Source organism: Microtus oregoni, unplaced genomic scaffold (genome assembly GCF_018167655.1).
Source record: "Microtus oregoni isolate MIOR12 unplaced genomic scaffold, Mior012 000014F_ref0000157, whole genome shotgun sequence".
NCBI classification, from domain to species: Eukaryota; Metazoa; Chordata; class Mammalia; order Rodentia; family Cricetidae; genus Microtus; species Microtus oregoni.
In genome coordinates, this window is record NW_024543073.1 from 634,189 (window position 1) to 646,333 (window position 12,145).

The following is a 12,145-nucleotide window of genomic DNA, read 5'->3' on the forward strand; positions in this document are numbered from 1 at the left end:
CGGGTCGGGAGGAAAGGAGCTGACCGCGGTGATAACTTCGTTTTACCTTTGCGTTTCCAATCTGATTGTCTGCTAGGGTGAGAAGTGCCTTTTCCCTCCCACCCCAAGTCTTTGGAGAGCCGAGATTGGGAAGTGACGGGGTCAACAGGGTTGCAGTGAAAAACAAAAACAAAAACAAAACCTCAAAAACCATTTCCTCCGGATTTAATCGTCCCATACCGAGTTGGTCCCTTAGTGCGCCACGGGCTGCCAGCTCCAGGAGACGCACCCTTCCTGGAGGCAGCGAAGTCGGCTGAGCCTAGGGCTGTGCGCCTCAGCGTGGGAGCCAAGGGAGGACAGCTGCCGGTTCCAATTCCCCCCCCCCCCGCCCCTTTTCCTAGCGCCCGGGAGGGACCGGGTTCACAGGAAGGACCTACCCACCAGCCACTCGCCACCGGCGGCCGAAAAGGGAGACCGGCGCTCAGCGCTGCTAGCGGATCGCGGGGACCCGGGGAGCGCGGGGCGCAGAAGCAGCGCAGCCGGGAAGGCGCAGGGAAGGGGCTGAGGACAAGGAGGCGGCGGCCAGGAACGGGGTCACCGGGAGCCCGGGGAACGACGTGGTCTCGGGAGGCCTAATCCTCTCCCGCGGGCTCGCCGAGCAGGCAGTGGCGCGCTGCGACGCCGGGGCTGAAATATGATAATCAGAACAGCTGCGCCGCTCGCCCCGCAGCCAATGGGCGAGGTGCTCGCCTGACGTCCCCGCGCACTGCGTCAGACCAATGGCGAAGGAGCTGAGTTGGAGCTGAGAAGTTTGAGTAAGAGATAAGGAAGAGAGGTGCCCGGAGCCGCTCGAGTCCGCCGCCGCCGCAGCGCCTCCGCTCCGCCAACTCCGCCGCCTTAAATCGGACTCCCGGATCGGCGAGGGCGCGGCGCAGCCGGCCAGCGGCTCCCTCAGCCTTGGCAACCCCGGGGGCCACTGTTTCCCACCTAGCCACAGCACCAGCATCCTCTCTGTGGGCTGTTCACCAACTGTCCAACCACCATTTCACTGTGGACATTACTCCCTCTTACAGATATGGGAGACATGGGCGATCCACCAAAAAGTAAGAGTTTGTTTTACCTTGCGGGGGCTCGATGTGCTGTGCTGTTGTGGTGCAGGGGTTCTCTCTCGGGCACTGGTGCCAGGGCTCTTTGGGTTTCTAGTCACTGCCTGGAGAGACGGAAGAAAACGGCGGTTCTTTTTTGTTGTTGTTGTTTTGTTTTGTTTTCTGTGTTTTTATTTATTTATTTTTTATGTTTCTCTTGTCGTCACACTTGCATGTTTGATGTGGATTCCGATCTTCGGGAAACTGAGCATACCCTGTGTTTGAATCTGCCTGTGAGCACTCCCAAAGACTAGCCGCCTGGTGCTTAGCGGTGATTTCCTTCTCCGGAATTCGGGGCTCATGGAGAAGGTTATTATGTAGCAAAGGTCTGCCTGCACAAACCACACCGGCAGATATGTATTAGCATTAGACTTGCAAAAGAGAGTGAGTGACAACTGTATTGATGTCTACTCTTCTAACAATATATCCATCCCTTCTGCTATTGAAGAATGTGCTTCACGGAAAATATAGACATCCCCGCGTTGGTTTAACGCTTCTAGTCAAAACCTTTTCTTTGACTTGACTTATCCATAATCTTGCCTAATGATTACAGCAAAGAGGGAGGAGGGAGAGAAAACACAAAATGAGCGGGTTTGAATGCGTGCTAGGCTTACAAATGTAGACTATTCAAATCTGCATTTTACATATATTCCACCTCCCTTTTTTAAAAAAAAAAGCGAGTCAAGGTTTTGATGGCACGTTCCAATTACCACCCCTAAGTGCAATACTCTTTAAGAAAAAAAAAAGAAGAAGAAAATTCTTCCAGAGTACACCCTATAAGAGAACGACACTAAAAGTGTGTTTATCTCTGTAGGAAGTAAACGGTTAGTCAATCATGTATTTATTTTCATTTCAGAAAAACGTCTGATTTCCCTATGTGTTGGTTGCGGCAATCAAATTCACGATCAGTATATTCTGAGGGTTTCTCCGGATTTGGAATGGCATGCAGCGTGCTTGAAATGTGCGGAGTGTAATCAGTATTTGGACGAGAGCTGTACGTGCTTTGTTAGGGATGGAAAGACCTACTGTAAAAGAGATTATATCAGGTATGCCATTTTCGCATCATTATTTTCGGAGATTTCCTTACTCTCCTTGTTTACTATTTGATGTGGCTTTGTCTTCTGGGGCATTTGCTTTAGAGGGTCCTGTGTGCAAAAGTGTTTCAAAAATTAAACTGTGGTGTGTTTCTCTGGGGTGGGAGGTGCCACGGTAGTTTTCATAAATTTTGTTGTAAAGGTTTGTTAATGACCCCTGGAATTTTTTGATGTGGAAATTATTTCCCTTTTCCGTACTTCTCTTCTAAGAACATCAACAAAATTAAGGCAAATAAGTTTAGGTCTTTAAACTTTTTTAAAAAAAATCTATTTTCACTATGTAGTTTAGCATCTGATTTATTATTCTTCTGTTTTACCCCTGACTTTAAAATTCTTTGGAAGTGCCCATCAAACAGACAAAAGTTTCAGCAAAGGATTTTTGCAAAACAAACACAACCATTGCGCCCTTTACTTTTGGATGGATCCTCCTTGGTAGAAAATTTTAAAACCAACCAAAATATTCCTTACAAAAGGGGGGGGGGGAGACCGGAAATTTAATCTTTTTAAATATTAACCCTTTGGTGATATCTAACTGTCTTTTCTTTCTTATCTTATCTGGACTGATGAATTAGACAGAGCAGATCAAATTGCCCATCATCTGTCTGTGAACAATTGGTATATTTAGGTAATTGAACAGCTTCCTTTCTCACATTAAACTCTAGTAACTGATAAAATGAGGGAATCACCCCACGGGACAAAACCAAACCCACAGAAGACCTGAGCTTGCTTTTCTTATACGGTTTTGCCGATTTCAAGTTTTCTCTGACCCGTGTGTATGCCAGAAACACCACTTTTTAGCTTAGAAAGACAGTAGAATTTCTGCAGGGAGATACGTTAGTCCTAATACAAATCAAGATACTCCTCATCTTCAGTATTATGTTAGTGGTGGTAGCAGCAATGTAGCCGATTTTAAATTCGGAAATCAAGCGAGTGACCTTTCTAAGCTTTAGAGGGCTTCGGAGCTTGAGAACTTCCATTAAAGTTTAGTTATGATTTAAAATATGGTCACCAGCTTTTCTTCTGCTCTCACAATGCCCAGCTGTTTTCTTTTTTAAATCTCGGAGTGGAGGGTATACACTTGAAAGATGAAAGTAAATACTAAACAATGTCCGCCCAAGGGACGGTTTTGTTTGTTTGTTCCTTTTGTTTTGTTTTAATGCTTTGAGGGGAGTGGGAGGAAGTGGGATACAGGAAAGGGGAGGGATTTTGTAAATGGTTTGGGTACAAGTAAAGCCAGTCTTCATCCTATGAAATGGATGATCTTGCAATGGAGAGGCAGAAGAGGAAAAGAAAACATTCAAATCTGCTTTGTAACACTGACGAATAAGCCATCTTCATTGTTTACTTGGCTGGAGTGTACATTGGGAATTCTGGAGAGGAAGAGCTTACTCCAAGCCTCCAGAAGCATCCTTCCTCCTCAGTAGCTGCTGTTCTCTCAGTTGTACACCAACCTGGCTAATTCCGGCTCTGTCTGTTTGCAGATGAGCGAACTCAATGGCAATTCCATTGCTTTTACTTTTCTCCAATTCTCTCTCTCTCTCTCTCTCTCTCTCTCTCTCTCTCTCTGTGTGTGTGTGTGTGTGTGTGTGTTTCCATCAGAGAACACTCATGCATACCCCCCTTGAAGGTTCTATAGTTGTAAAAGCAGGACACCGTGACCATTTTCATTTTAAGCTCTCCCCTTGGGTGAGCAATATGCTCCCCTTCTTTGTGTAGATACTGTCCTATCTTTCCACTTTCTGTGTAGGAATAGCTGATAGGTGTAGATAGAACCAGGCAATGCAACAGTAGAGATGGAACCTATAGGAACTGCCTGACAGTAAAGAAAGGTTAGCAAGGAGGAAGATCTTTGAAGTGAGGTTGTGTGTGTATGTGTGTGTGTGTGTGTTTTGTTTTGTTTTCCATTTGTCATGCTAACCCTGGCTCTCAGGCAAACTGAAATAGAGGTAGATGCTTCAGGAACCTAAGAAAGACTGAGGGAGAGAACAGAACCTGTTTTTTTTTTTAAAAAAAAAAATAAAAGAGGAAGAATGGAGAGGAAACTTTCTATTAACATGTGGCCTGTAGAAAATCTTCAGTTGGATACATACTGGAAAGCCTTTGGTATTGGGAATCTGGAAACCCTCTAAGGCTTCATTTCGTTATTCTGTTTTGTAATTGTGTGTCCATAGTTGGAGTGGGGGTGACAGTCCCCAGTCCAACCTTTTTGTTGTCGTTGCAATTTCAGAAATTTTTTAGTAGTAGAAATTGAGGGATAGAGAATGGAAAGCATGGGGTTACTGGTCACCAATGTCCCCTGAATTCCTTCCAGCTAGAATTTGCAAGAATAACCCTGGGACTGGTAACCAGAGCCCTCCTCCAGGTTTAGAACCCCTTAATAAAATTCCCCTGGGCTGGGTGTCTGAACTAAGAGGTACCAACGCAGAGGTTACTCTTAAAGGTTCCTCTTGTCAATGTAGTATGGGGGGGGGGGGGGTTGCAGATGAAAGAGAACGGGAGAAGGGAGGAAGAGAGAGGTAGAGAAAGAGAGGTGAAGAGAGGAGATCCTTTCTATACTCTGTTCAACTTTACTACTACTGATTCCCCCCACTCCCGGGGCAGGTCAAGGTTTATGGCCTGGGTCGCTGGCCATCGTGGGCCAGAGCCTGCCTGAAGTCACCCTCTTTTCTTGTGCTTTTCTTCCCACTCCGGGGCGGGGGCGTTCCATGCAGGTTATACGGGATCAAATGCGCCAAATGCAACATAGGCTTCAGCAAAAACGACTTCGTGATGCGCGCACGATCCAAGGTGTACCACATCGAGTGTTTCCGCTGTGTAGCCTGCAGCCGACAGCTCATCCCGGGAGACGAATTTGCGCTGCGGGAGGATGGGCTTTTCTGCCGCGCGGACCACGATGTGGTGGAGAGGGCCAGCCTGGGAGCTGGAGACCCTCTGAGTCCCTTGCATCCAGCGCGGCCGCTGCAAATGGCAGGTACTTCTCAAAGCAGAGGGAAGCTGGGGGAAAGGCAAGTGGGGGCTAAGTCAAAACGCTTCCTTCTTGCAAGCTGGGGGTTGTGAATGTGACCTGCAATAAACAGCACTTGCTCATCGCCGCCTTTCTAGCAAGTTTCCCTACATTCACCGTCTACCTTGAATGGACAAGCGCACATCTCCATGTCTGGCTATATTTGGGTGCACAGCATAGCCCACTTGTGCACACATGTATACACAAGCCCAAACAATACTGTCAGCTTTACTTTGGCCTCCAACCCATGGCTTACTGAAAATGGGCTTCAGCTCTCTGCCAGGTTTTCTCCTCGACGCTGCCTAATTAAAGGGGTGGAGTCCTGTGTCTCCAGGAGTTTCCTCCCTAGCCCGGTGAAGGAAGCTTAAGCAGCCTAAAGGCATTTAGCTTCCCACATTTTTTTTTTTGTGAGATTTACTCTCCAATCCAAAAGCTTTTTAAATTTTATTTTTATGCTTTGGTCAGAAAACAGGTCCCTAAAAGATACAGTGTCGGACCCGGCATCACTGCACAGGGCTGTAATTTAAAACTGTCAACAGCCTAATCTGCAGTAATTGCCTTTTAAAAGGAGCCTGCCTCTTTAAGCCATTCATTCTATGTGATTTGGTGAGAATTTCATCTCCAAGCCTGTAGCTGTAGCTCTGAATTGACCCCATAGGTGTTTGGCCCGACCCCCTGGGATCCCAGGGGGTCGTGCAAGGTGTGGGTTTGTACCATCCAGATCAGAGAACCGGTGGCCCATAAGGGAAAGTGGAAACATAAAGACTGGCTAGAACCGAGGCGGTGTTTCCTACCTGCCTTCCAGCGAGAGGCAGTTCTCCATCCCTCCCTCCCATTTAGTATTAAGTCATCAGTCCCTACTAAATGCTGGAGGTGAGGAAAATGACAGCTTTCCTCCAACCCCCACCCCCACCCCCACCCCTTCCTGGCTGCTCTGAGAATTCTGTTGGGTGGGGAGGGGGTTCTAACTAGCAGACATGGGGCAAAGCCAAGGATGAGAAACACAGAAGAGGCTGAAGTCCTGAGAGGGAAGGGAAGGGAAGGACATTCCCCTGCAGTCATTTGTCCCAAGCTTGGACAGTTCAACAGAGTTTCAGTTTTCATTTGCTTGGGGTCAGCTGGTCTCAGGAACATCCCCCGCTGATTTAATACTAAGAAAGACTGGGGCTCATTCGGATAGCCGAAACACAGCAATTTATTTTAGCTTCTAAAGAGGACGGTCCCGTCGAATTGAAGTTCAAGGCTTTCTGGCAAAATTCTCTGACTTTCGGTCACAGACACTCAGCCCTGTGGTGTCTCTGGTTGTCACCGGGGTGTTCTGCATCTTATTTTCAGTTACCCTTGGTGGCTTTTACCCAGAAGGGGTAGTCTGGAGGTGGGGGTTTCGGGATAATCTGTGTCCTTCTGGTTATGATGAAAAGGAGGAAGAAGGGAAAGTACTGGTTAAAAAATAATGTCTCTGATGCGGTTGGAGACACCACCGGGCTTCCTTTGGCTAATTCTGTAGGGAGGCTAGTATGGGCAGGGGCCGCATTTTTCCCCTCCCCCATTACTCCCCACTGTCATCAATAGACTAAGGAGCAAGATTTCTTTTCTCTCCTTACCCTCTATCTGAGCTTCTTGGTGTGCTGAGCTCAGGCTGAGTGGGGAGTGGACCGGGCTGGTGGCAGCGAGAGTGACCTTGCCTACTCACCATGCTTCTTTGCCTCCACCCCGTCCCCCATAGCCGAGCCCATCTCAGCTAGGCAGCCAGCTCTGCGGCCTCATGTCCACAAGCAGCCTGAGAAGACCACCCGCGTGAGGACTGTGCTCAACGAGAAGCAGCTGCACACCTTGCGGACCTGTTATGCCGCCAACCCTCGGCCAGATGCACTCATGAAGGAGCAACTAGTGGAGATGACCGGCCTCAGCCCCCGAGTGATCCGAGTCTGGTTTCAAAACAAGAGGTGCAAGGACAAGAAACGCAGCATCATGATGAAGCAGCTCCAGCAGCAGCAGCCTAACGACAAAACTGTGAGTAGCCCCAAGGCCAAGCAAGGGCTGGCGTGCTCCTGAACTGGTGGACTGGTACCCAGCAGAGCACAGCCAACAAGGAGCCCAGACAAAGGAGAGCCTCCCGCCTCCAACAAAACCCAGGTGTATAGAGTACACTGGCTACTGATGGTGGAGAGCTGGCTTGTTAAAAACTCCAGAGATCTGATCAGCACCTCCATCCTTTGCTGGTTCCAAAAGGGGCTCTTGGTATTCACCATCAACTGCACCTAGCTCCAAGAGGACCGAGTAGTTCCCTCTCAGTGTAGGTGGCATTGAGGTCTCAGCTCGGGTTTTGCAAGCATTGAGATCATTAGAGTTGCCAGTATTGTAAAGGACAACGCAAAGGGTGCTGATCTAGAACATGATTCAATGGCTTGAACTTCCAGCCATCATTCTGGCCTCATCCCAACACTTGGAGAAGTCTGCCACTGCTCTTGAGGATGTGGGAGACCTTCAAGGTGCCTGGGCAGATAATCCACTGCTTCAGGTGGAGCCCAAAGCTTCCTCCCAGCCTTTGGCACTATTATTTTGGGCAAAACTCCCCTTTCTCTTCCCTACCCTGTGCTTAAGTTAAGCTGAAGGGTTTCTTTCTCCTTCCTTCCTTTTTTACTACATCGACCCTATTTTTAAATGCCATAAAATCTGTTGTCATTAAACTTGGCAGGCAGGCCAGGACTGAGCAAGGGTGCTCAGTTAGTGCCTAATATCACAGAAGCAGCCATTCCCCAAAACCTTTGGGGGGTGGGGTAGGGGCTGGTTCCACACTGAAAAGTGGGTGGTTGGAGATAGTTTTCAGCTAGCCCAAACTGCCTAGAAAACCAGAGTCAGAAGGCTGATGGAGGCCAAGCTGGACCTCAGCTTTCTACTGTGGGAGGCTGTGGCTTTATGAGAGCAGACCAACTGGGGAGGGGTTGGGCGGTAAGCTGTGAAGGGAAAGGAAAAAGATGATACTTGTAGTCGAATTGTTTTACTAAATTCTCAGCCAGTCAAATAATCCAGCACCTAGAAGAAGAAAAACAAAACTGAGCTCTAACTAATATCCATAGGTGCCACAGATTAACTGAGTCAATACGGGGCCACTATATAGATAAGATAATAACTTGGGTGTATTTGCTTAGCACATACAGACAATGGAGGGAGGGAGTGTGCTCATTAACATATTGCAATGGGGGGGTATTCACAGAATATCCAAGGGATGACGGGAACTCCCATGGTGGCTGCTAGTCCGGAGAGACACGATGGTGGCTTGCAGGCTAACCCGGTAGAGGTGCAAAGTTACCAGCCACCCTGGAAAGTACTGAGCGACTTCGCCTTGCAGAGTGACATAGATCAGCCTGCTTTTCAGCAACTGGTAAGTGTCAGCTCCCAAACAGAGAAGGCGGAATTCCCAACAGAAAGGAGATTCTGATTTAACTGTCACACACTGAAAGATCCCCTGGGGGAGGGTGCAGGGTCCCTGCGCCAGTGTTGGGGAGAAATCAAGAAGGAATGATGGTGAGGAGGAGGGAAGCCAATACAAAGGAAGTTCATCTCTTATGAATCTTTGTTTAAAAACAAGACAGCATAATATAACTACATGGGGCAACAGTCTGCAAATGAGGCTCGTCTTGTGGGATGAACTTCATGGTGCCTAAGTAGCTATGTGTGCAAACGGTGGCAATATCATACATCTTAGCCGGTTATAAATTGCAAAGACTTTAGAGATCACCTTGGCATTTGGATCAGCAATCAGTAAGTGTATTACTTTGTCTGTATCTAGTGAGAGGGTCAATTAAATTAATTATAATACACATTCAGTATAATAAGCTAGAACGTTGTTATCCATAAGCAGCAGGCAGTTGTCTGAACACAATTTTCATATGTGCCAATAAAGAGAATGCTTATTCAAATAGTTTGATTGACATTTATCTTTGCTGTGTTTCTTCCACAGTATATCTTAATGAAGTATAGGACTTCTTAAACATTGTTTAAATAAACAAGTGTGGTTATGACACAATTACATATAATGTGGCAGGTATACCAAAAGGAGCATGAGCATTGCCAGTCAGAGACAGTGTATTTCATTTGTGGAAACCTGTCTTTGCTCTCAAGTGTTTTCCATATTTATCCATAGATGACGGCTCATTCATTGTTGCCTATAAAAGGTTAAGATAAACAAAGATGATAAAAAATATATCCTTTTCGATATGGTACACATACTTAGGGTTTTTTCCTCCTCTTAGAATATAATCAGCCCCATAGATCCTGTGTCATTAAATATGAAGCTGTGTGCTAAAAACACTCCTTTCTTTAGAAACAAAGCTAATGCATCAGTTGAGGGTAGTTTTTTTTTCCTTTTTTCTTTTTTTTCTTTTTCTTTTTTCCTCGCCTGTGCCCTGAGGACATTTGCTTTCTTGTGTCAACAGTTATAAGGGTGATTGGCCAGAGGCAAGTGGTTAAAAGGGCCTGGTTCCAGGCTGTGTGTGTAAATGGGCCAGTCTAGTGAGCAGACAAATTTGAGAAGTCCCTTGACCTCTCAAGGGGAAAGTTTAATAGAGTAGAAAAGAAGATAGATTCTGGAAGTAGAGGGGTAATTTCATTTTAAATACAACAAGTTGTTGTCCATATGAAGCACTGTCTGGGCAAATTTTGAATAATTGAAAGACGGTAGAGAGAGCCTTCAAGACAGCCAAGAATTGGGACCTCCTGAAACCTGAGTGTCAGGTGAGAACAGCAGAATGGAATCTGAGGCCTGGGGGGGAAGGGGGAGAGGGACGTTTACAGAGTAGTGGGGTAGTGGAGGACCACATCTCTACAACGTGGTGATGTGTATACTATATGTGTCCCTCATGTAATTGGGGAGGAGGAGACAACAAGACCACACTGTGAGCCTTCTAAAGAGCTAGCCATTGTTCCAGGGAGCCTCCCCTGATTCTCCAGCCACACTGAAGAAGAAAGGCTTTGATGTCTAAAGAACTTTCCTGCTCCCAGGGCTACATGTAGCCAGCAGGCTAATTTTATTTTGAGCCTTCGTGGGAGAGTCGTGATGCCACTTTACAGTGGGAAACACATTGGCTCTTAAATAATTTAATATGACATAATGTTGGGAATTCAGCTTGAGTTCAAAGAGAGATCTTTAGGAAGATGGAGAAAGCGAGAGGATCTCAAGTGCTTCTCCTAGGCCTCCCTTAAGCCTATTAAAGTTCTATTATAGACAAGCCTGTCTTTGTTGGTGTACCTACCTGTCTATTTACAGGGACTAGTACATGCATACACAATATAATACTTTTATGTCTCGCTGGACACTCTTGAAGCCTCCTTTATTTACTTCTCAACCTTCCATGCAGGTCAATTTTTCAGAAGGAGGACCAGGCTCTAATTCCACTGGCAGTGAAGTAGCATCGATGTCCTCTCAACTCCCAGATACACCCAACAGCATGGTAGCCAGTCCTATTGAGGCATGAGGAACAGTCATTCAGATGTATTTTTTTTCCCTGTTGGAGAAAGTGGGAAATTATGTTGAACTCCGAAATTAAAGTATTTAACGACCCAGTCAATGAAAACTGAATCAAGAAATGAATGCTCCATGAAGTGCACGAAGTCTGTTCTAATGACTAGGTGATATGGTAGCAACACTGTGAAGACAATCATGGGGTTTTACTAGAATTAAAAACAAACAAAACCCCAAAGCCCAACATATGCTATTCAATGACCTTAGGAGTACTGAAAAGAATAATAATGAAACAAGACGTTTTTAAAACGTAGAGGATTTATATTCAAGGATCTCAAAAAAAAAAAGCATTTTCATTTCGCTGCACATCTAGAGGAAAAGCAGAAATAGAGAATTTTCTAGTCCACCCTATTCTGAATGGTGCTGTTTCTATATTGGTCATTGCCTTGCCAAACAGGAGCTCCAGCACAGAGTGGAAGAAACTGGCCTTAGTGGCTGAAAGAGTCCTTTCAGGAAGGCGGAGCTGCGTTGGTTTGCTATGTTTTTAGTTGACTTTGACAAGGGGTTAATTGAAATTCTGGGTCTCTTTAGCTTTCCCTGTAGCTGGTTTCTCTTTTACTTTTGCCTTTTCTCCCATTTCCCCTTTCTTTTTCTTTATTTCTCTTTACTTTTTTTTTGAGATCCATCCTCTATCAAGAAGTCTGAAGCGACTTTAAAGGTTTTTGAATTCATATTTAAAAACCAACTTATAAAGCATTGCAACAAGGTTACCTCTATTTTGCCACAAGCGTCTCGGGATTGTGTTTGACTTGTGTCTGTCCAAGAACTTTTCCCCCAAAGATGTGTATAGTTATTGGTTAAAATGACTGTTTTCGCTCTTTCTGGAAATAAAGAGGAAAAAAAGGAAACTTTTTTTGTTTGCTCTTGCATTGCAAAAATTATAAAGTAATTTATTATTTATTGTCAGGAGACTTGCCACTTTTCATGTCATTTGACATTTTTTTTTTGTTTGCTGAAGTAAAAAAAAAAGATAAAGGTTGTACCGTGGTCTTTGAATTATATGTCTAATTTTATGTGTTTTGTCTTTTTTTCTTAAATATTATGTGAAATCAAAGCGCCATATGTAGAATTATATCTTCAGGACTATTTCACTAATAAACGTTTGGCATAGATAAATAAATAAACGCAATGATTCAGGGTCCCTCTTTTATATGTTTATAAGCAAGTCTTTAAGATGTCCGAAATTAAGGATTGCATGGGAGTTGGGTTAAAAATGACACACAGTTCAGTAGCTGTGATATTGTATTGCAAGTAGTTCAGGTCGGGTGTGCAAGTTTCGGTTTCAATAGTTGCATCAAAGTTGGCTGGAAGAAGCCCTTTAGCTCTCAAGTGTGATAATGTTACAGCATTTTTGAAAATGAGATGCTGTTCTCTCTTCAGCCTCATGCTTTTCCTCCCC

General features: G+C 45.5%; 1 protein-coding gene across 1 annotated transcript; it reads left to right on the top strand.

Moving 5' to 3' along the window:
• Nucleotides 1-1,054: 1,054 nt before the first annotated feature.
• Isl1 (ISL LIM homeobox 1) lies at nt 1,055-11,504 on the top strand. Its single transcript, XM_041663730.1, has 6 exons — nt 1,055-1,082; nt 1,981-2,170; nt 4,930-5,189; nt 6,949-7,235; nt 8,440-8,607; nt 10,583-11,504. The coding sequence occupies exons 1-6, from the start codon at nt 1,055-1,057 to the stop codon at nt 10,697-10,699; spliced, it is 1,050 nt and encodes a 349-aa protein (XP_041519664.1). The 3' UTR covers nt 10,700-11,504.
• Nucleotides 11,505-12,145: the final 641 nt, after the last annotated feature.

What these genes read in the sequence shown, in the direction of transcription:
- Isl1 (XM_041663730.1), top strand. Translation starts at nt 1,055, where the DNA reads ATGGGAGACATGGGCGATCCACCAAAAA. An exon ending in AGCAGCCTAACGACAAAACT is followed by an intron (nt 7,236 to 8,439) that starts GTGAGTAGCCCC and finishes GGGTATTCACAG; the next exon opens with AATATCCAAGGGATGACGGG. An exon ending in AGCCTGCTTTTCAGCAACTG is followed by an intron (nt 8,608 to 10,582) that starts GTAAGTGTCAGC and finishes CCTTCCATGCAG; the next exon opens with GTCAATTTTTCAGAAGGAGG.